This window comes from Amaranthus tricolor, chromosome 13, assembly GCF_026212465.1.
Source record: "Amaranthus tricolor cultivar Red isolate AtriRed21 chromosome 13, ASM2621246v1, whole genome shotgun sequence".
Taxonomy (NCBI): Eukaryota; Viridiplantae; Streptophyta; class Magnoliopsida; order Caryophyllales; family Amaranthaceae; genus Amaranthus; species Amaranthus tricolor.
This window is the reverse complement of record NC_080059.1, coordinates 1,871,851-1,896,515: the sequence shown is the minus strand read 5'-3', so window position 1 is coordinate 1,896,515 and position 24,665 is coordinate 1,871,851. Positions and strand designations below refer to the sequence as shown.

The 24,665-nt window shown below is 30.9% G+C and overlaps 2 protein-coding genes across 2 annotated transcripts; both read left to right on the top strand.

Moving 5' to 3' along the window:
* The first annotated feature begins 9,983 nt into the window (after nt 1–9,983).
* On the top strand, nt 9,984–18,448 carry LOC130798524 (FACT complex subunit SSRP1-like). The gene is made up of 16 exons (XM_057661548.1): nt 9,984–10,174; nt 10,813–10,998; nt 12,378–12,483; nt 15,323–15,459; nt 15,547–15,630; nt 15,733–15,821; nt 15,948–16,056; nt 16,140–16,226; nt 16,308–16,400; nt 16,494–16,691; nt 16,816–16,961; nt 17,037–17,178; nt 17,421–17,519; nt 17,608–17,793; nt 17,879–17,957; nt 18,048–18,448. Exons 1-16 carry the CDS (start codon nt 10,121–10,123, stop codon nt 18,173–18,175), a joined length of 1,923 nt encoding a protein of 640 aa, XP_057517531.1. The 5' UTR covers nt 9,984–10,120; the 3' UTR covers nt 18,176–18,448.
* Nucleotides 18,449–20,101: 1,653 nt separating this feature from the next.
* Nucleotides 20,102–24,095, top strand: LOC130798525 (serine/threonine-protein kinase STY13). The gene is made up of 7 exons (XM_057661550.1): nt 20,102–20,226; nt 20,773–21,166; nt 22,530–22,651; nt 22,812–23,020; nt 23,160–23,334; nt 23,418–23,552; nt 23,625–24,095. Exons 2-7 carry the CDS (start codon nt 20,842–20,844, stop codon nt 23,826–23,828), a joined length of 1,170 nt encoding a protein of 389 aa, XP_057517533.1. The 5' UTR covers nt 20,102–20,226; nt 20,773–20,841; the 3' UTR covers nt 23,829–24,095.
* The last annotated feature ends 570 nt before the right edge of the window (nt 24,096–24,665 follow it).

Here is a 24,665-nt window from a genome sequence, read left to right as displayed (position 1 = left end):
TTTCTAAGTTAATGGCATCCACTAATTATTTTAACGAACTCGTATTATCAGATTTATTTATTTATAGGGTTGAAATTACTACGCCGATGTTGAGGCTTAAATCAACTTTTACAAAAGTGGACTCCGTGGACGGTGGAGACGGTCGCCCTTTCGTCATCAAGTGCCTATACAAATTGATCACGTTTCCATCATCCATAATATCAATCGGGTTTTTATTTCAATTAGTATGTATCAGTTTTTTAAAATAAAATTTAGAGTTTAAATTTCATTCATTAATGAATATTGTCAAAGGAACAAACTCAACCAAATACTTAAGCTGGTAGTTGAGCCTCATGATATATTATATATTGTAACATGTCTCCTCACACGAGAAGTTCATTGGGGTAGAAGTATGAATACGCATAGGTGTTGAAAATTCAACTTTAAATGAAGGGTAGTTGAGATTCGAAAATGACCTAAAAAGCTTAAGCTAATGATTGAAGCTCAAAATCATACATTCTATTAATTTTACTGTATAATAGCAAAAAAAAGTTTGATTGTGAGCATATCATTTGTCTTTTTTCATTGATTAATATTAATGAAATTTGACTGATTTGCATTTTTTACACTTACTATATTTACAAATTTATATTTTCGGAAAAACTCATACATTAATGGATGCAATAAATCACAATTATTTCTATTACACAGTTGTATATAAATGCAATGTTTACAAAATTATAATGGGGAATATATAATGTACTGTGTAGAACATTATATATTGTGTGATAAAATTCTAGAATAATACCGTGTAGAAAATAATAGTACAGAATAAATTACATTTATTCCAGTGTAATTGGAATTACACAATTTAGAAAATTATACTGCAGAAATACATTGTGTATAAAATTATACAACAATTTAGGAATTACTTGAAGTACATAATACCCATTGTTCCCTCAATTGTTATTTAAAACTAAAAGGACATAAAATTCAATTATTGATCATTATAATCGGTCATTTATATTGTTAGACTACCATAATTACAATTTTAAATTTTAGGAAAAATGTGAAATATGATTCGCGATCTAAATTTTCATTAAAATATTAATATATTTAAAAATTCGTACAATTTCTATCCTAGTATATTATATACTCTTACAAATATTTTTCTTCTGAGTCTCGACCTACCCAATTAAAAAAAAAAAACTCAATTATAATATTTATGCATCTCTAAATGATCCCATTTAAAAAAATCATTGTATGAGATTTTGCTTTTTATCTTATTGAATTGATCCCTAAAAATGATAATAAATAATTTATGTAAAGTTCTTTTTTATTCTTCCTTAGGTATGAACATATTTTCCTTTTTTATTCTTGTGATTCGTTTTTGATCTAGCATTGACTCACAGTAGTTGTATGAGTTCTTTATAATTGGAGACATATAGATCAACATTTCGGTAAAAACTACTCTAATTCATGACAATTTAATCAACTTTTTATCAATAGCTTTTTATTAATTAAATATTTGTAGAAGAATATTACTCCCTTCAATTCGTTTGCTTTTATTAATCATCATTATGAGATGTTATTTTAGTTATTATATAAACTAGGATTTACATTATGAAATTAATGCAGAATTTAGAATCTAGATAAAAATAGAATTAATAAATTAAATTAAGTGGATTAGAAAATTACTCCTATAAAATTATTTTACTATAGATAGTAAATCACCTCGAAATATAAGGTATTGTACTGTTGTATTAGTATTGGTAATTGATAGCCCTGTTTTATGACAGTTAAATAATGACAATTGAGTTTGTGAAGTTCAAAAGAACAACCATGATGATAACTTATCAAGAAATTGGATTAAGATAATTATAATAAATAAATTTGAGCAATGACAAATTATCCATCGTGATCAAACTATTTTAAAGGATAACATACCAACACTTGTATTATGTAAAGCCGCCATCACCATCACCATCACCATCACCATCTATTAGCTTGTTAGGTAGCTAAAATACAAGGGAATAAAAATGGTGGATGCATCAAACTAATTAACTCAACTTCTTAATTCATGGGTCGCTGCAATTTAGTTTTTGAAAATTTATTATTAATACCCTTAATTATTGTTCATTGATTCAAAATATCCTTAATTATTATTTAACTGTGTATATTTCTAAGTATTAAAATACTTAACCTTGTATAATCCAAATTATTACTATTGACTCAAAATAATCTAAAAACAATCAATTAAAAATAAATACATAATGTTGAAAGTTAAGTTTTTTAATACTTTAAAATTAAATTTACGAACAATAATTAGGCCAATCGACTACATCTAGTATATCTATGAGGTATTGCTCGGTGAAGATCTAATATATATTTTAGATGAAATATTCGGTGGGATGGAAATTCATATCAACGTCATAAAAGAATTTTAGGTGAAGGAAATTGAAAGTTATTTTAATTCAGGATATTTGAATAATTAATTTTGTTACGTTAGAGATTGATAGATATAATTATAACTTAAACAAAGAATTAAAATAATTTGTAAATAAATATTCCATATATACTATATATTCAATTTTTGAAAGTTAACCGTGATCAACTTTTGCAAATATATCGCTTTCATTCAGTTTCATTTAATACTTCCTGATTTATTTTAGTTGTCCCATTTATTTTAATTTAATCTTTAAGTTAAAATATAGTCAAATAGCATCTTCTTTTATTCGTCTCAATACAAGGATTTTTTATATGAACTTTTTATGATTTTTAATTAAGCATAATTAGAGATATTAAGAGTCAAAAATATTATCTCGGTAAGTGTGAAAAAGTAAATGAAACAAGTAAAATTAATCGGAGGAAGAAAATATCTTAGTAAATAACGGTTATTTGTGAGGTAAATAAATCACCTTTATGTGGTAGGATGTGATAGGGTGAGAGTTTTGTTATTTTAATTTATCTTTTTTTGTTTTATTTATTTTAATATTATTTTTTATCTTTTTATAATGATTTACAAATCACAATTATTATAGAAATCTGTATATCTTTAATTTTACTAAATGGTCAACACCAAAAAGCATGAAACTATTGGTTGAGTGACTTCTACGATAGTTGCTTACTGGCTTGGTATTACTCCTATTATGTAGGGTCACTTGGTTAGGAAGGTGGAAGTTTTGGGTGCATCTAATCTAAAGCTATGTTTTTGTTGCTCGTGATTGAATGATTACATTATGTGCTATGTTCTTTACTTCGGCCGTTTTAATCTTGTCTTTGACGTTTTGGTTAAAGTATAATGTTCTTTAATCTTTATACATCTCGTACTTTCTATTTGTTTTTCACCTTTGGAAGTTTGGAAGATTATGCATACTAAGAAGATTGGTCGGGATACTAGTTTTATTGTTGACTTTGCTTGTTCCTTCATGGCTTCATTTTTTATTCATTATACTTATTTTATTTGATATTTTAGTAATTATTTTTTTTGGTTTTTAATAATTGCTACACCATGCTCAATTGTAATTTTTCATCATCATTATCATTACCCAATATATCCCGTTTATTGAAAAATTATGATCAGGATCTGGGGAGGGAAAAAATACGGGAACTCGTACTCATAAAGAAGAGTGCATTAAGATGAATATCTTTAATTTTATATGATAAAAAATTCTAAAAGTTTAATATTATGAAAATATGCGTTAAGACAAATCAAACAAGATCCCACTTGATTATATTTTAAATTATACATGAAGAAATATATACCATAAGATCAGTTGATGAACAGTAGTTACCACATGAACTATAGCAATTAATAAAATCCAAAGGAAGTATGATATATTTTTTTAAATTATTATAATTGTATATTAAAAAAAATTAGTATTATAAAAGTATCTGATTTGATAATTCAAATAAAATCTCATACGACTATATTTATTCTTATACATAAAAATGATTTATAAAATATGTAAAAATAATAATTAATACTGATACCCGTAATGTAATAGGTATTTCAAAACAAATAAAATACATGTAACGTGTTAGGACTTAAGAATTAATGTTTACACAATTGCAAAAAAAAAATTATGTGTACACTCTTAAGAGGGTAATGTATCAAATGCATCTAATTGTGACTGTATTAAGATATATGAGTAACATAACTCTAATGTAACAAGTATATCATATATATTATTAAGTAAATGAAATTTTAAAATAAGTGGATGTCAATATTTCAAACTAATTGCTAAATTATTTTAAATTATAATATTTAATAAAATTATATTTTGCTCCTTAAAAATAATACACATTTGTTTTATTTTATTCATAACATTTAGAATGATTTATACAAGGAGAGAGTAATTTAAACATGAATTTTTATGGATATATAAGAGTTGACATATATACACATCACATGTGAGATCTTGTAAAAAAATCGTCTTAGGCATAGAATTTTAATACTTCTATATAGTCTTCATTACTTTTTATAAAATGTATTTATGATATTTTCAATTATTTTTAAAAAATGTGCAAAAAGCAAATATAGCAAATAAAATAAGACCGGTGAAGCTTAAGTTATGTTCAATTCTTTCAAAAAAATAGTTACGTTCAATTAGGACGCGACAATCAATATCAAAGAAGCCAACAATAGGAAATTCATACAAATAAGTTTGATTGGTAAAAACAACTAATATCAGCAAAAAAAATAATTTAATAGTTGCGTGAAAATATATATGCAAAAAATATATTAAATAGGATCGTTAAGGTGAGCCAAATATTAAAATAAATTGTTGAGTGAAAATATTAGGAGTAATGATTATTTTATTAAATATTTTTCAAAAAGTTTATTATTATACAATGCTAAAGTTATAATGATTAAATTTTTATAAAGAAAATTTTAAATGAAAATAAAATAAAAGGTCTTCATTTTCCTCCACGCAAGAAGAGAAAGAGTATTGATTTTTCTATAGATGAATAAATTGGAGTATTAATTTATTAAGTCAATTTATGATTTTTGATTGGACTCTCTTGTGGAGTAAAGGTCATCATTTATTGTATTTATTCCTAGAATTTAATTAGAATTGAATTCAAAGGCCTAGCACGTGATGCGCACTGTCATGGGTTTATGAGTTGCGAACTTGCGATGGAATAATTAATTGCAAAATGTCCAAATCAAGGTGATATGGGTTGGTGAATTGGTGTATGCAAATTGGTTGATTATGCTGTCACCACGTAGACTTGTGGCTGAAATTTGCTTTCTATAATTCACCCCCGATACTATATGCATGGCCAATTGGCCACCCCTACTTTAGTTTTACAGGCTAATTAAATTTATATTTATTTTTTTTATCCACTTTATTTTTTTATAAAAATTTCAAAGTAAATACGAGCCTCAATATCTCTTAATACGCATTATAAAAAATTGTAAAAATTATATATTAAAATTCTTTACATCAAGAGAATCTAACAAAATTTTAGATGAATATATTTTCTCTTCATAATATACTTCAAAAATCAAATTAAAATTTATCTCTCCTAAAGTGGTAAAAAAACTTAAAGTGAATAAACAAAAAGAAATGGAGAGATTATAAGAGTTCGGAGTTAATTCAGAAAAAAAAGTGAGATAAATTCATAGAACAAAAAAAAAATAGGTTATTTGTCATATGTATTTAATCCGAGTTAATTATCATGCAATTTAACAAACCGTTAAAGATGAGGTCTTTCAAAAAAAATATTAAAAGTGAGGGGTGAGATTGTAGATTTTGTAAAAACAAAACAATAATTACTTGGTCTGAAATTAATTCGAGTTAATTATCGAGTCGAGGGACTCTTTGACCGCACTCTTCTCTATGGATATGAGCTGTCGTCATTCTTACCTCCCCAGACCCTGATCATAGTTTTCTATAAACGAAATACACTGAATATGATGATGATGCTAAATCTGTCGTTTGGCATATCGCTTAAGTTACCACTTCATTTGGCTCTAACTCTTACTTTTCTAGTACTCGGTTCTTAGATTTTAGTGGTCACTTGATAGAAGTGAAACCCCATTGAACAATGTCAAAAGGCAATTGCTACAAAGTACAAATTTTCACTTATAAATTACGAATTAGATACAAATTAAGACTAATTGTTAAACAATATCAAAACGCAATTGTTGCAAAATGTTAAGGATAGAGGGAGTATTATAAAAATTATAATTTTATATAAAAGAGCTAATAATTAAGTCTAGCACTTCAAATATTATAAGAGCTTAACATAAAACATGAGTTTGACGCAAATATTATAGTTTAAATAACATAAAACAATTTAGCACATTTATAGAAAACGTAAAACTGTATCCAGTTATCGTACTTTACCTTATTCCATTCATGGCCACAAATCACAATCAACTTCATCCTTCTAGGAAAACTTCGTTTTCCATTTTAGTTATGGGAGAATGGTGTCCCCATTATATACGTACTCCATTTAAACACCAATTAAAGACAAAATAAAAACCCACATTAGTATTTTGTAGCAATAATACATGCCATCAATTCCTTGGATTCAATTGGACCCATTATTAAGCTATATTGGTTAGACAAAATACAAGAAGGATTCCCCTTTATGTCAATGGACCCCTCTTACTATTAAGAAATAATAATGCAAATATAAATTACAATATGAGAATTTGTATTTCTCTTTATTGATGGCTAAAATAAACTTACATAAAAGCACTAACAAATAATTTGAAAATGATCTTTGTAACGACAACCGTTATCCCAAAACTTGATACTTGTTGTAGGCGTGTAATCACTTTTCTTTTGTGATATTTCCCCACAAAGATACTTGGGTTTTGACTAGAAAATTCACAATGAGATATAAACAACACAACACACCCTTAGTACTTAGGGTATGAAACTTACCAACAACGTGTTTGATGAATTAAACTTTAAAAGTTCTAACAAAAAGTTTATAACTCTTTTTGAAAGAACACAAGTAAGAGAGAAAGTAAGGATATAAGAAGTCAGAAATTAAGTGTATGTGACATTCTTCCCCAAGCCCCTATTTATACTAGTTCAAGTATACCAAAGAGTCATGGACATTTAATCATTCATTGATGAGCAAGTGTAATAACCATCAATCAATAACATTATAACTATGGTATTCATGAGCATTATTCACACTATTAAATCACTTGTAACTCCATAATCAAAGTTGAACAAGAATAGAATTCAATGCTCATTGATCAAAGAATACGAAAAGGCACATTTTTGTTCCAATTTGTCTTTTGTCCTTCCCTTTGACTCCTTTAGGTCTTGTATGTTTAGTAGACTTTGTCCCATTATTATTTGTAGTACTTGGTGATAGTTCTTAGGATTTAATATACATTAAATGTTTAACACTTTCATGTCACAATTGATCATGAAAGTGAATACAAATTTAAACTTTGGTATCACAAATTTTCAAATGGGACAGTTTTATGAAATTATATTTATTGTGCTGTTCTAATATATATTTACAATGTCAAAAGTGATTACTTATAATCTTATTAAAGTGACTCCTTATAATTTTAATGAAAATTTCACATGGTATTATCCAGTTTTTATAAAACGTCAGTGGTTGCACTTTTGTAAGATTTTTTCACATGGTAGCATCAAATTTATACATTATCTAACTGCCGTAGCATTTTCCTTTAAATTCTTGTTAATTTTCATTTAATTTATCATTTTGTAAGATTTTTCCACATGGTAACATCCAGTTTTTACTCTCAAATATTTAATTTACCATTTTAATGTTTAATTCACCGATCAATTTATCAACGCCCTTAAATGTTGTAACAAATAAGTAGATATGTATCAGTGCTTGGAATGCACCTTTTGAACTTATGAAATGCCCTTTTACGCTTATAAAATGCACCTTTTGAATTATTTATTAGTGTTTGTAATACACCTTTGAACTTTATAATACCAATAATTTGAATAAAATAAAATTGTTACAATATTTAAGGGCGTTGATAAATTAATCGATGAATAAAACGTGTAAATGATGAGTTAAACATTTCAGAGCAAAAATTGGATGCTACCATGTGGAAAATTCTTACAAAATGATGAATTAAACAAAAATTAACAAGAATTTAACGGAAAATGCTACGGCAGTCAGATAGCATAAAGTGAATGCTACCATGTGGAGAAATCTTAAAAAGTGCTACCACTGGCGTTTCATAAAAATTGGATGCTATCACGTGGAATTTCTCTAATTTTAAAATAACCAATTAGAACTTTAAAGTGATCATTTACCGTTTTTTATAGTTTTAAAATAATTATTTATAATCTTAAAGTGATTACTTTAATTTAAAGTGATCAATTAGAAAAGTTGATTAATTATATAAACCTTTTATAATCAAATGGTGTTATAAAAGACTTGTGAATAACAATAGCAGAAATAAGAGCTTAGGAAAAAGCTCAGTGTCTTGTAAATTTGCCATTATTCTACATGCTTTAAAAACGTAGTAGCAAACAATTTTAGGCCAACTTCAACAACCAATAAAAGAATTTTTGAAATTCTTGAGTGAAAAAAAAATAATAATTAAATAAACAAACTTTTAAACTTTTTCCAAAAGTAAGCGTCCAAACTCTAAAGTTGTGCTTTGGAGCTGTTCACAGTTAGTAGACAAACTAGCTGTTCGCAGTTGGTAACTGCGAACAGTTCAAAAAACACAAAATAACTGTTCGCAGTTAGACTGCGAACAGCAAAAAGACAAAATAGCTGTTTGCAGTTACTAACTTACTAACTGCGAACAACTATCTGACCTTAAATTTTTTTATTTATTTATTTTTTTGTTCGCAGTTAGTAACTGCGAACAGCTATTTTGTCTTTTTTGAACTGTTCGCAGTTACTAACTGCGAACAGTTAGTTTGTCTTATATGCTGTTCGCAGTTAGTAACTGCGAACAGCTTCAAAGCACAGCTTTAGGATTTGGACGCTTACTTTTGGAAAAAGTTTAAAGGTTCATTTATTTAATTAATTTTTTTTTTCACTCAAGAATTTCAAAAATTCCCAATAAAAGCCCTTTGGGCCCAGTGTTTGAGAATAGTGAAATGTGGCTTATGTTAAACCTAGTTACACACATACCACACTCATACTAGATGGGATATATTGCCAAATGCCAAATATTATTGTGACCTACTAAAAAATTTAAAATTATGGAGTACAAAACTATTAAATACATGAGAATAGATTAGTTGAATTTTGGTAGTTCAAGAGCATGTTTGGTATTTTTATTAGAGGTGTTAAATTGGATTCATTTAAGAATTTCCCTTAGATATTATTTGGTATAAGTTTTGCTTAACTAACATGCAATATTGTTACTTAAAGATAATAGTTTTCATTTAAGTTGTTAACTAGTTCTATTTCATCAGAAATAACTTTTGCCCTTTTGTTTAACTTTCAATCTATATCCTCCGGTTAGATATGACTTATGAGCAACCCTAATCCAACAAAGACTATCAATCAACACTACATGGCCCCCATCAACAACTTTTGAACAAGTTATAGTTGTCATTTAAATGAAATTTTCCATTGAGAGCAAATTTTAAGAAGTTTTTGCTTCGACCTTTCCATACTCAAAACCCTTTTCACAAATTCTATCATAAAACGGTCTTATCGTGAGACACATTCCATATATTAGTTTAAACACAAATTCTTATATAAGACGGTTTCACCGTGAGACATGCATCATATTTGGATTAAATAGCCCAATTATAAAAACTTTTAGCTTATAGGCTTCTTGTTTTGAGGTCGTCTCACCGTAAGACAGTCTCATACAAGACGAACTGTTAAATAGTCCACCTTATATAAGTTATTACATATGTTCTTATTTTAAGCCCGTTTTCTTGAGAAATAATTTTTCACAAAAGTAGTCCAAACCTTTTCGCCATCTAAGTGGGCTAAAATATCATGGTAGAAAGCCCAATATGCAACATATTGACATGAGTCGGTGCAGAGTGACCGAACCCAAAGAATGAAGATGGACAAATTCGCGCCATTATAATCCATACTTCACATACATAAAAGCTCTCCTTCCCAATTTTCCATTTTATTTCTCCTCTCAGAAGAACTTGACTGTTTTTCGCTCACCTGAAAATCTCGCAAAACCTTAGTCATGGCGGACGGTCACCTCTTTAACAACATCTCTCTTGGCGGTCGTGGCGGCACAGTTAGTTTATTTATTTCACTCTTTCAATTTCTGTCTTCTTATTGCATGTTTGCAATTTCATTTTTACCTCGTTATTGTAACCCTAATTTTTTGTGGTTATCGGTTGGTAACTTCTGTGGTTTTCTTCTTTAATATTTGTTGATATTAGTGTTCATTTCTCCATTTTACCTAATATTAGTCTTGATTACGAGGTGTAAGAATGGATTGTTTGAATTTACTGATTTCTGATGATACTCTAGGTTGTTAGAATGTTTTTATTTTTGTTTTTTTGCATGAATTTAGGGTTTATGTCATTGAAATTTGAAGCACTATGAGATTTGAGATGGATATCTGCCTCGTATCTTGAGCTTTTCTTTTTAATTACAAACCCTAGGAAGTGAACCCTAATTTGCGCCTCGGGGGGAGGAAATTTAAATTTGCTATATTCAATTTACTCACTTGATTGATTTGTGTTCAGTGGATTATGGAGAAAAATCATTGATATTGGCTAATTTAAATTTGTTATATTTGTATTTGTGCAATCGGGTGGAGAGCTGACTCCGTTTTTAGGTGTGTAACCAGACATTCATGTTTGGGGGACCAAAGGAAATGTTCGATGGAGGTGTGCTAAAATGATTTCCCTGTGTGTGGTCTTGCAGAAGCAAGGGCAGATGAGAGTTCATTCAGGTGCTGTTCTGTGGAAAAAGCTGGGCGGGGGAAAAGCTGTTGAAGTCGATAAGAGTAATATCTCTGGATTATTCTGGATGAAGGTGCAGAGGTCAAATCAACTTGGAGTTCAAAGCAGAGATGGGTTGTATTATAAGTTTACAGGTTTCCGGGATCAGGTCTATTTCTTTTTTCCCGCTCACTTCTTTATTTAACTTTTTGTTGTAACTAAGTTAATTTTGGGTGTAATTCTTCTTAATCTTGTCAATATTTTCTTGCTTTTGCAAACGTTTCAAAAATTGGAGTTTTGAGTTTCTTGCTCAATGGCATTTAAACACTGAGATTTAGAACCATTAATAGGAAAATATTGAGAACTTTTTTTATTGTAGCTCTGATTGGATTCAAAAGCTACTTTTAGCATGTAGATCTGTGGAGTACATCTTTTAATGATTGACATCTACATTCATATTGGATGCTGTTTGGGGCTTTTGGCAATGTGATCACTATTGATACTCTCACTTTGTACATATAGATGTACTTGTTATACATCTATGTTTCACGTATACGTTTGCTGTTATTTTGTTACTAATAATTATTGTTATAACGCTATTAGCATTAGCATGATCTTGTGTGCTTAAAAATCTCTCTGTATAGCATTTGGGGAGTGGAAATGTGTAGCTTTATCTTATTGACATTAAAAGAGTATTCTTTTAACCTAATTGCGACATACAAGAATTTGGTGGATCATTGAATTATTTTTGTTATAACAACACTATTAGCATCTTGGTTTTCTATTAATTTAGTGGATCATTGAATTCTTTGAAAAAGAAAAGATGCTTGGTTTTGTCGTATCCATGGTAAAGTAATTATGTCGGAGAATGTTTGGCTTTGAGGACCATAGGTGTTTGATAATCATTTTATTTCATACCTTTAGTGGACATATGAACACCTTTGGTAGATGCTCATATGAGCCTAATAATGCTCATGTTGATTGTTGTGGCTGGTGTTTTTTTCTACATTTATCCATTATTAATTCTTCGATCCATTTGAAAATATTGGTGTCAAAAATATTATACAAATAACTTTTTTTAGCTTCTTTTCGATGTACTACTTGCTACTGAATTTCTTCTAGGCTTTAACAAGGAGGTTAAATACTTTGGATGAAACATTTGAAGGAGATCCACTTTTGAATACCATTTACTCCCCATAATTATTGAAAAGAGAAAAAAGAATCTATGAGGTGGAATGTTTTTGTTTTCAACATTACAACAATGCCATAGCTCCAAAGTATTGGAGTCAAACATTAGAAGTCAGTTCTAAATCTGAGTGCTCAGAGTTTAACATGTATCATGTATATTGTGTTTTATGAACTGAATGATGGTTTATATGCGGCAGACTGCTTAGGAAATTGACATGTTGCTGTGCTAGTTCTTCAATGACGTTGGTTATTTTTTTCAAGTTATTCTTGATTGTGTTTCTGGGCCTTTTAATGGGGTCCTCCAATAAGGATTTAAGAAGCGTTTACTACATAGAAATTTATTATCTTTTTTATTTACAGGATGTTGCCACCTTGACCAGCTTTTTCAAAAGCAGCTATGGAATTAACCCCGAAGAGAAACATGTTTCTGTTAGTGGGCATAATTGGGGAGAAGTTGATTTTAATGGTAAACTGGTTTCTTTGTTCTTTTATTTATTACTGCATTCTCTTATTTCTCGATGTATTTAGTATCTTAAATAATTCAACCTTTCTGGCGCTATACATTTCTGTCATTTCACACTTAGCATTTACCTTTTTGAGTGTTGATGAGTAATGGGGCTATCGGTTGTCATTATTGGTATACTTTATGTAATTTAGATGAACAGGTATATATGTATCAAAATGTCAGTCTTAACCCTCACCACCCTTGAGAATGGAGTACCCAAAACTAAATTAACTATAAACAACATAATGCAAATTATCTCCCACATCACCGTATTGTGGTCGCATTGTAAATCTTGATACCATGTATTTTAAAGAATTGTTAGTTTATTGCCTTAGTTTTAAAAGGCGCAAGGCACAAGGCCAAACAGATCCTATATTAGGAAAAGCTGAACTTTATCAGGTGCTACATGCTGCTATTTAACGTATGAAATTAGACTCCAGGAGATATTTATTAAATTCACAGGTGACAAACTGAATTTTACTAGATGAACCTTCTTTTTAAAAGAAATCTATTTTGGATACGCAGTTGCCATTTGTCGACATTTATTGATATGATATGCACGAAAAGGGAAATGGTAGAATTTTTTGGTTCACATAAGATTACTTTCTTGGACTTTTGTCAATGGTGGTTTTGGCTAACATAATATTCCTAGGGAAGTAAATATCACTCACTACTTGGCTGAAGTCAACAGTTTTATTTTACACTTACATGCAGTTGCATTGCGATTTCCAAATAAGTAGTATTTTTCTTCAATACACAAAAGATCTCTTTAGAGACTAGTGTGTTTGCGGATATTGTCTTGGCAGCTGCTACATAAGATGAAAAGCGCAAAGCAGTTTTGGAGACTTCATTTTTATTTTTCTAACTCATTAAGTGGATGATCCTTTACCTTGTGAACTATGCATGAATCACTTGTACTCGGACTTTGTGAATAAGGACATGGGTTTTGTGTTAGTTTGTATCAACTGGCCTAGCAGCTATTTGATTTATTTATCACACATTCTAAGTAATTTTTTTGGGTTCATTCTAATTTTCCAAGTTAATATCTTTGATTGCTGGCTTATTTCATATCTAGGTCAATGAACCAAATTGGTAAAAAGACTAAATAGATATAAAAGGTGATGGTAAGCAATATCACGGAGGCTGTAGTGATGGTTAGATTCATGATCTTTTTATTTTAGATATCATCCCCTTAAAAGAGATTGTGAATCACTAATGGAGCTTATTTCCTTGCTTAGTAACATACATAGTCATTTCTAATCCTGATAGGAGAGTTTGGAACCAAGATTCTTCAAAGTCCTTTTTATGTGCTTCATTATATTCCCTTCTTGTTTTTCCTCCTTCAAAGTCACCAACTTTTCCCTTGGCCAAGCTTATTTGGAATGCTAAAACTCCCGGCAAGATTAAGAGCTTTTTCTTAGCTTGTGGTTTTGGGTGAACTCAATACTATTGAAAATCTCCAAAAACACTTACCCTTCACTCTAACGACCATCTTTTTCGACATTGTAATTTTTCAAGAGGGATGTGGGTTAATTTTTTTAATATTATTGGTGACTCTTGGATTGAGCCGGCAAGTATTAGGATTAGGATATTCAGATGACATTTTGTGGCTTTGGAAAGAAGGAACACAAGACTTTATGACATTGTTGCTTCTTAGCCACACTGGGCGATATGATTAGAAAAGAATAGGCGCATTTTCAAGGATCTTTTCTTTGGATTAGATGTTATTTGGGACAAGGATAAATGCTTGGCAACTCAGTGGGTTAAAAACCAATGGTTTGTTTGGGAGCTTTGATATTAATGATTTATGAAGAAGCTATTGGAAGATTTTATTGTAATTAGATGTTATTGCAGTGGGCTGTTTTGTAGCAATGTCTTCTACTCTAACAAGGTTTTTCTTCAAAAAGTGGTGACACCAAGCGACAAGTGGAAAAGTAACACAGAAACAAATAGGTTATAAAATTGACACCAAACCACAATTAGGTAAAAAATTTGCAATACTTAAGCCACAAAACTGCCTAGATTATGCATTAATTGAAACTACATTTATAGTGAACAGACACATTAAATGTGCTTAAGGGATGCAAATTTCGAGAAGGTGCTTGAAATGAGTACCACTGCACCTCGTATGCCTACTTGCAGGCCATGCACCTTGAGTTGACTATGAAAATGTTTTTTGGGGAAACATATATTGGCAAAGTCCTTTAAGGGGCTTAGATTTTACCAAGCCAATCTAAATTTTGTGTCTTTTTAAAGTCGCTTAGTGTGGTTCATTTCCCCTTGTTCCCAACACCAAATACCGCGTTCAATTTTGCCTCAAGGTGTGTGCCGAGGAAGTGGGTGTATTGGTAGTTTGGTATGACATTAACAATATTTCTTCCCCAAACAATGCCATTTTCAAAGTCAAACCATCGTTCACGATTGCCTTGAGGTGCAGTCCTCCTAGTGAATGAACGTACTCATTTCACCTGTTTTTATCCAATTATTGCTTGATATCACCTTCCTTTACCATTTGTCTTGTGCATTACTTTGTACTCATCTGTCGCTTGATATCTTTTCTTGTACCTATTTGTAGCATGTACTTCTATTTTTTTATTTAGCAGTTTCTTGCTTCATGACATTTGTTAACCAATGTGGGTAGTTGGTCCCATATCTACAATTATCTGAGGCTTCCTTTATTCATTCATCCTAATACTATTGATAGGTGTGCCCTTCAGCTTATTGATTATATTTGTTAATCCTGATATGGTTTTTTAATTGGTACTTCTTACTAATTTAGCAATTTTTATGCTCATCACAGGTAATATGCTGGCTTTCATGGTTGGCTCAAAGCAAGCCTTTGAACTTTCTCTTGCTGATGTTTCACAAACTCAGATGCAAGGAAAAAATGACGTTCTATTAGAGTTCCATGTGGATGATACCACTGGTGCTAACGAGGTTACTTTCTATTTTTCTCTGTGGATTTACCTCTTTAACTTATGTGCTTGATAATATTGTTGGAGTAACACGGTTAATGTTCTGCAGAAAGATTCGCTTATGGAGATCAGTTTTCACATACCAAATTCTAACACCCAGTTTGTTGGTGATGAAAATCGCCCTTCTGCTCAAGTGTGTTCCTTTTTGACTTCCATAAATTTGCTGAATGCAGAAAATACTTTTCCTACATTTAAATTTTCTAATCTTTTTGCTTTGGGTGGTTGTCATTCTTAGGTTTTCCACGACAAGATCATGTCTATGGCTGATGTTGATGCAGAAGAGGCTGTTGTCACATTTGATGGTATTGCTATCCTTACTCCTAGGTATGTGAAACATCCAATCCACTTTTTCTCTTCAGATGTAATGATGTTTTCTTGTTTTGTTTGTCTTATGTTTGCCACTTTGCCTTTTATAACAAAGATGAGTTGCTGAATATTTCTTTATTCCAGGGGTCGGTATAGTATCGAACTCCATCTTTCGTTCTTACGTCTTCAAGGACAAGCTAATGATTTTAAAATCCAGTACAGCAGTGTTGTTCGTCTTTTCTGTCTTCCCAAGGTTTGTTCGTCTTCTCTGTCTTTTGAACGTCGCTAATTACTTTTGCTATGCAATGGTCACATAGTTTTGTTGTATTGTTGCAGTCAAACCAACCACATACATTTGTTGTTATCACTTTAGACCCTCCAATTCGTAAAGGGCAAACACTTTATCCACACATCGTCATGCAGGTATGTGTAATTTCATTTTCTGGATGTTCATGAATTGTAGAATTGCTTTATATATTGATTTTTAATTTCTTTAATGTTCAGTTTGAGACTGATTATGTGGTTGAGAGCACTCTTTCCATTAGTGAGGAACTCTTAAATACCAAGTACAAGGATAAGTTGGAACCTTCTTACAAGGTATGCGAAGTGCTGACAGATTTTGCATCTGAAAGTACTTGAAATATATTCGTCATCTTCATTGATTTTTAATGTTGTTTTTCCATGACTCAGGGTCTCATTCATGATGTATTCACAAACATATTGCGTGCCCTATCTAGTGCCAAAGTCACTAGACCCGGAAAATTCCGTAGCTGCCAAGATGGATATGCTGTCAAGTCATCACTCAAAGCAGAAGATGGAATTTTGTACCCGCTTGAAAAGAGCTTTTTCTTTTTACCCAAGCCCCCAACTCTTATTCTTCATGAGGAGGTATTCTTTTCAATCACAGTGCGGAGTTACATTTTGTATTCTTCCATGTTTAGAGTAGTTGCAAAAGATGATATTTAGTTACTTCTTGTCAGCTTAACAAACATGGGCTTACTCTTGTTTCTAGATTGATTATCTGGAGTTCCAAAGGCACGTTGTTGCAGGATCAAATATGCATTATTTTGACCTCCTTGTAAAATTGAAGACAGATCAAGAACATCTCTTTCGGAATATCCAGAGGAACGAATACCACAACTTGTTTGACTTCATCAGGTCTTAATACACTTCCAATTTTGGTATATATTGAAAGCAGTATCTGGGTTTTCTTTGACATTTCTGATTTTGCAGCTCTAAGGGCTTGAAAATCATGAATTTGGGTGATGGTGCTGGTCAACCTACGAGCACCATTGCAGCTCTTAGCAGTGATGATGATGATGTCGATCCTCATTTGAATAGAATCAGGGATGCACAAGATGAGAGTGATGAAGAGGTATTAGACCATTTGCTATTTCTTTTAACATTATAGATTCGAGTATTTGACCGATTAAAGTTCATACCAAGTTTCTTGCTCAAGAACCTTGCCATTTCATTGAAGTTTGTATGTGTTTGTATTTCTATAATTTAAATCCTGGAAAGGGGGAAGCAAAGTGTTGGTTATAGACTTGTAACTTCCACTGTACCTAAGGTTTGCCTTGAGAAGCCTGAACATTTAGCTGTGTGCCTTCTGTATAGGATGAAGATTTTGTTGCAGACCGGGATGACGGAGGGTCTCCTACTGATGATTCTGAAGAAGATCAATCTGATGCTAGTGCTAGTGGTGAGGAGGGAGAGGTAAGTAGCTAACACGACATAATGGTGTTGCAACCAGTGTGGAACTTTATTTTTGCAGATTTGATTCATTTCAATTATGAATTATTAGATTCAGAAGCCTGCGAAGAAGGAAAAGAAAGACTTGACAACATCAAAAGCCTCCTCAAGCAAGAAGAAATCTAAAGATGGAGATGAAGAAGGATCGAAGAAGAGAAGACAGAAGAAGAAAAAGGATCCAAATGCACCAAAGAAGGCGATGTCTGGTTTTATGTTCTTCTCGCAAGCTGAACGCGAGGTAAGGATGACGATGATTTTGATCTTTTTATTTTTTTCTAGTTTGTTGCAGCATACCGAACTCTTTATCCTCTCTTTTTTTGCAGAACACAAAGAAAGAAAATCCAGGTATAATGTTCACAGATATCGCGAAAGCTCTTGGGGAGAAATGGAGAAACATGTCAGGTATGATGATTTGAACAGAAACATACTAAATCTGTCTCTCAAATCAGTAAAACATAACAAATCTAAAATTGATTGATGTTTGATATGCAGCTGAGGAAAAAGAACCTTACGAAGCAAAAGCACGCGCTGACAAGAAGCGTTACAACGATCAAATCGGTGGCTACAAGAATTCACAATCTGCAAACGTAGATTCAGAGAATGAATCTGACAGTCATTAGTGTAACCCAAATACTGCTTTGTATGCAATTTTGAGTCTGGGCATAACTTATACAATGACCTTGCGAAAAGGCAGTATTGTATAATGGTTTACTTGCCTTGCCATTTCATTCGTTTTGGAAATATAAAGAGATGTATAAGGTTTATCTTAGTAACAAGCGAATAACATAACTAAATATTTACATGATGTACTAGGAATATAATATCGTGTAATATTATTGTATTCCGTCTGGTAAGTTGAGTCGTTTTCTGCTTTATGCAAATGTTTAATCGTACGGATATATTGTAACAATCTATAGAATCATCATCATCAAGTCATTATTCCGCTCGAAAACAAAGTCATTATTCCGCTCAAAAACAAAGTTTAAAACAAGGGAGACTATTTATATCCGTACCTTTCCCAAAGTGTGGAAAAGCGAAAAAATTTATGAAAAAATTAATACAAAACAAAAGTTCATTTGTTAAAGTAAAGTCATAAAGTCATACTATTACAATTTCTTTGATATATGCGAAGAAGACAAGATATTAATTTCATTAGGAGTTCCTTCTAGGACATCACCTGTGCTGTCACAAAATATTTTGTTCATCTCTTCAAAAACGAAAATAAAAATTATGCGCATGATGATTTTAGACGGCATAAATTCATTTTTTACCATTATTTGTGAACTTCTAAAATAAATAAGTTTCTTTAATAAAAACTTTTGAAAATATGCATCCTTGTAACTCTTTTAAAAGAATATGGTTGTCTTGTGCATTGTTAATAATAACGAATATAGGAAAATTTAGCTAATCGAGTAAAGTAGTGTTCAAACCATCAACAAGTTTGTTATAATTATTTACTTAAATAAATAATGTGTAATTTATTTAATTTTTATAGTTTTTGGAATATAGCTATGTAAGTATAGGATTATGAATTATCTATGAAAAATTATTTAAAATTATTTTCTTTTCTCAATTTATTACAAAAATATTTTAATAAAAATATTTTTTTTACATAAGTAATCATATGTTATCCGATAATTATTTATTGTGATTAAAAGACACTAAGATAATACATGATGCTAAACAATATTTGCCTAATTGGAATAAAAAAAAAGCGAATTTTTTTATTGTAAAGTCGACACCTATTCTTAGTGTTTATAGATAGATAGTTAGATAAATAAAATAGAAGATATCTATTTATATACGAGTATATACTCCTACAATCCTACTTAGGGATACGGCATGGGTGTTGAATCTTTAGGGTCTAGATCCGACCTGACCCTAATTTGAAGGGTTTGGATCCACCTATTTTTGAACTCTATGGATCTAGGTCAATCTGGGTCTATAACCTTAGGGTTCGGGTCTAGGTCCATACATTTGAGACCCAGACCTGACCCATAGACCTATATAGAATTTTTTAAAAAATTATATATTAAAATTTAATTGTTTGATTTGAAATTTCGTTATATTTATGAACATAAAGTGATTTTAAACTTTGTCGATTCATATAAATTGAAATGTGGTCGTTGTATCTATACTTTTAAAATTAAAAGATTTGCTAAATATTTCGTTATACGAACTTATATGTTGAAAAGCTTCATATATTTATTTACTCACTTAGTATAAAATATTACAAGATTCTTGTTAGTCGAAAATATTTATATAACTGTATATGAATGGTTGAAAATTGTATAGTATATGTTTAAAAAAATTTCATCAAAATAAATTAAATTTGTTTTGAACCCAGATCCAGACCCTAGATTTGTCATACCCTAAGAATCTGAGTCTGAGTACAAATTTTTCAGATCCTATGAATTTGGATCAAACGTGAGTCCAATAAAAAAATTAAAATTTAAATCTGTATCTATCTAGACCCAATCAAATCCGACTCACGTCCATCCCTAGTCCTACTAATCCACAATACCTATATATAGAAGTAGTTAATAAACACTTTAACGACCAAACAAAAATTAGGCTATTTTGAAACAACTTTCCCTGTAAATCAGCTACTATTGTGGTTTATCCCTAACAGAGATTATTCATCCTCCCTTTACCTTGTTCTGTTACCCAGGTCTATCCCTTTTCATCCTTTTTCTGTTTTGATTCATACATTTTTTCTATGAATTATTCTCATGGGATTTATTATTTGTATTTGATTAAATTTATTTGATTTGATTTTTTTTGATTACTAATCTTTTATTGTTTCTGTTTGTCTTTGGGTTAATGTTTTGATCTTTCGTACGAATTATACATGAAATTTGATTATTTTTATTTGATTATTTCTGGGCGATAATTCTTTTCTTTCTTTTTTCATGTTTGGGTAGATTTAAGGATATTTACTCATTGCATGTTATTTAGTTTGTCGAGACCATAATTTTATTAAATTAAATAATTTGGTGGGGGTGATGTCTAATTAATTTTATTCTGAATGGTTTTGTGTTTGATTGTGAAAGTTATGATCTTTTATAATATAAAATGAAAAAAATAGGTTTTAATCCTTATTTAAAGTTGTATCATTCATACTAAATTTTTTTGATTTAGGGTAGTCAATTATGAATTGGGTTATTATATTTTACTTGGCTTTTTCAGAATTTTGATCTCAAATTTTTGTATGTAGGTTATGCAATATGAGCCATTAGGGATTTAGCTGATTTTATTGAAATTTGATTAATTATTTTGGGGAAAAATGAATTCAAAGAGCAATGAAAGTAATGAAAATATTCCAGAGATCGGAAAGACTGTTGAAGAATCAAATGCCACCCAGAAACGTTCCCTTTCTGATGCAAATGATGTGGGAAAATTGAGTTCAAAAAGCATGATGTTTAGGGCTGATATGGTTGATTTAAAGAACTTTGATATTCATATACATAGACATTTCAGTCGGGTTTTGTCTCGAGATGTTAAGGAGGAATGGGAAATAGACTCAGCGAAACTCGAATTGAAGTATAATATTGCCAATGGAACTTATGGATCTGTTTACAAGGCTATTTATGATGGAAGAGAGGTTGCAGGTAATGAAAACTGTTGATAATTAATATGCATATTTTGCTGGTTTTAAGATTATACATTTGATATTTAATTTGCAGGTTATTCTTGAGTCGAGAGTCTCATTGGAAGCGACCTCCTTATTTGTCTTGATAAGGGTATGGTGTGCCGTAATCTAATCCTTCCTAGATCTTGATCATAGAATGAGTATGATGATCATGATGTTTAATTGTTTTCTTATGGTGTCAATCATTATAAGATATGTATATATTAAAGCGAACACTTTTTATTTATGTGAAGTTGATGATATTTGCTATGAAAGGTCAAACAGAAAATTTGGAAATTGTATTCTTATGCATTAATCTAAGCTCTATAGAAATTATAGAAGAGGAGGAAAAGCATGCAATCTACCTAAGACTTTGAGTTATGCATTGTTCAACATCATTTGTTGTTAAGATGTGTTTTGTGCCTCACTGCCTCTATCAAGAGGTTACATCATCTGTATTTCTCTTAATATATTTCTCTTAATTTTCAACATTTTATAGACAACTTCATTTGTCTCCAAGTAAAAGGTAAAAAGGTAAAGGACACTTCTAGTGTCCCGCAAAAGGCAGGGTCTGAGTGGGTTTTTTTTTTTCCTATACCCGTTCCCCTCAAGGAGGGAATAAAAAGGATGTGCGCAGTCAAGAAACCCCCCAGCTGATCCAAGTGTTAACCTCAAATACCTTGAAAAGGTCTTAAGTTAGTTTTGAAATGGTTTTTTAAATCACATACACTTCTTATTCAGGTTTGCATATGCTATTTGTTAGCAACTATCAAGCATTATTTGGAAATAACTTTTTTTTACAAGGGTCAGGTTGCATGCGTTTTACCCCTCAAATCTTGCGTAGATGGAACTCATCGAAGCTTAGATAAGAGTCATGTAATATTTAATAGCATTAGAGTAATGAAATTCATTAGCTGGTCAAATGGAAAAAATATTTGGCGGCATAGGAAGTATGTGGTAACATACTCCATGTCCTTTAATATAAGGAGTGTGTATAGTTAGCATAAGTTGTGGTCGGTACTCGGTTCTCCTAATCTATATGAATGTGTCATAAGTTGTGGTCGGCACTCCCTACATTTTGTTGTAATTCTTACACAGTGTAAAGTGTAAACTATTGCCCAAACCAGTGTATTGTGACCGTATTATAAAGTTTTTACATCTTAACCCGGCCTAGATATAAGTTCAGGGTTGTATTAAAATCATATAGTTTAGCTAATAGGGCATATTTTTCTGCATCTTTTGATCATTTAAGAATTGTAACTTGATGTGTAATATGATATTCAGTACAATTATATATTTTTTCTTTCTGATCATTTCTGCATTTTTATATTGTGATTATTTAGCTAAAGTTTTAAACTGGGGTGAAGACGGTATGGCCACTGCTGCTGAAATAGAGAATCTACGAAACGCATTGCGAAAGGAAGTTGTTGTTTGGAATAAACTTGATCATCCGAATGTTACAAAGGTAAAAGTTACATTATGTGATTAATATCGTTATATATTCATATCATGTTATTTAAATTAAGACGTGGGAAGGTAAAAACGGTGGTCAATTGGTACTTTTGTGTTTTGAATTATAGCTTTATTTTTAGTTTTTTACCTTTATGTTCTATTATATTTTGTAGTTTATTGGAGCTTCAATGGGATTTTCAAATTTCAAAATCCCTTCTGCTAGCTTAGGTGGTGAGGTCGACAATTCGCCCCCTCCTCGGACATGTTGCGTTGTCGTCGAGTATCTTGCCGGAGGAACATTAAAACATTATTTAATCAAACATACTAGAAGGAAACTTCCTATGAAAGTTGTTATCGAACTTGCTTTGGACCTTTCGAGAGGGTGAGTTTTGTGTTAGCACTTGCATTCCCCCCTCCCCTCGGATTTGTAGCTAACCCTAATCTTTAGGGATTAAGGCTCTGGCATTGATATTTTATATAGGATTTATGAGATAATGATGCATTTATTGTTTCGTTTCTAGGTTAAGTTACCTTCACTCGAAAAAAATAGTACACCGTGATGTTAAAACCGAAAATATGTTGTTAGATACTAGTAGGAGATTAAAGATTGCTGATTTTGGTGTTGCTCGAGTCGAGGCACAAAATCCGTGTGATATGACCGGTGAAACGGGTACGCTTGGATATATGGCCCCAGAGGTATGATCATATAACCGCTCCATTGCCTGTAAAACCAAGAATCGATTTCTACAAAATGAATGATGCTTATAACTTATTTGCAGGTGCTTGATGGCAAGCCTTATAATAGGAAGTGTGATGTCTATAGTTTTGGGATCTGCTTGTGGGAAATTTATTGTTGTGACATGCCTTATGCTAATTTGAGTTTTGCCGATGTGTCTTCTTCGGTGGTTCGATTGGTAAGATTAACTACAATTAGAAGATTTTAGATTCATAACGAGTTGTATGTAATATTTCGTTTTCTTTTGTAGAACTTGCGTCCAGAAATACCGGGATGTTGTCCAGCACCATTAGCGAACATTATGCGCAAATGTTGGGATGCTAACCCATATAGACGCCCCGAAATGGAGGAGGTCGTGAAACAATTAGAAACCATCGATACAAGCAAAGGTGATATGGTTTCGGAGGATCGAGTTCAAAGTTGCTTTTGCTTTAGTTTTGGCCGTGGCCCATAATGTTTGTTATATTTTTCTTTTTTTCTATACATACAATTAGGAGTCGGTTTTAACTATTTTAACAATTTTCTAATATATGTTGTTATTGGTTCATTGTTATGAGAGAATTGCCTCTTGTGGCTTAAAATAATCTTTTTTTGTTGCTTAAAATGTACATAATATATAACAAACTCTGTACACATTTTGAATTGAACTAGGCTAGGAATATCTACTTAAGTGTGTTATAATTGACATCCTTCTCTTTTTATGCAAATGTTGCCATTTGTTTTAGATATGCAATGTTGTTAGTTCTATCATTAATTATATAATAAGGTTGCGTACATTTGACCCTTTTAAATCTCACGTCCTAACCCATTGAAAATGCTATGCAATTCATTTTGGTTTGTTTTATTTTTACAATGGTTTCACTTTTTTTTTATTTTATTTATCAAATTATTCTTTTTTAATTTAACGATTTATTTTTTCTATCTATTTATATTTTGTCTTATTCTCTCATTATAAATTAATTTTTAAACTCTAAGTTTTAAGGGCTTTCTTGAAGAGGCAGAAAGAGTTTTATTACACCTCTTACAACTAGTCTCTTGAAAGACATATCTCAAGTCCAGCCCATTAAAAATTAATGTTTACTTATATTATCCTTAATGCTTACTTACCGTATACTTAATGCCTACTTTTAATATTTTAAATATTTACTTACATTATTCTTAATACAGTATTTAAAAAATAAATAATAAGTCAATCCAAGTTTGAAATTGTCTACCATTTCTCACATATTTTTTGTGTACCTATCATACAAGTTAAATGTAGATCCTCTTTTATGATAAGATCACGACGAAT

Coding starts and splice junctions, on each gene's coding strand:
- LOC130798524 (XM_057661548.1), top strand. CDS start 10,121: ATGGCGGACGGTCACCTCTTTAACAACATCTCTCTTGGCGGTCGTGGC. Junction 10,175..10,812: donor TTGGCGGTCGTGGCGGCACA/GTTAGTTTATTT, acceptor GTGGTCTTGCAG/AAGCAAGGGCAGATGAGAGT. Junction 15,460..15,546: donor ATACCACTGGTGCTAACGAG/GTTACTTTCTAT, acceptor AATGTTCTGCAG/AAAGATTCGCTTATGGAGAT.
- LOC130798525 (XM_057661550.1), top strand. CDS start 20,842: ATGAATTCAAAGAGCAATGAAAGTAATGAAAATATTCCAGAGATCGGA. Junction 21,167..22,529: donor TGATGGAAGAGAGGTTGCAG/GTAATGAAAACT, acceptor GTGATTATTTAG/CTAAAGTTTTAAACTGGGGT. Junction 23,553..23,624: donor CTTCTTCGGTGGTTCGATTG/GTAAGATTAACT, acceptor TTTCTTTTGTAG/AACTTGCGTCCAGAAATACC.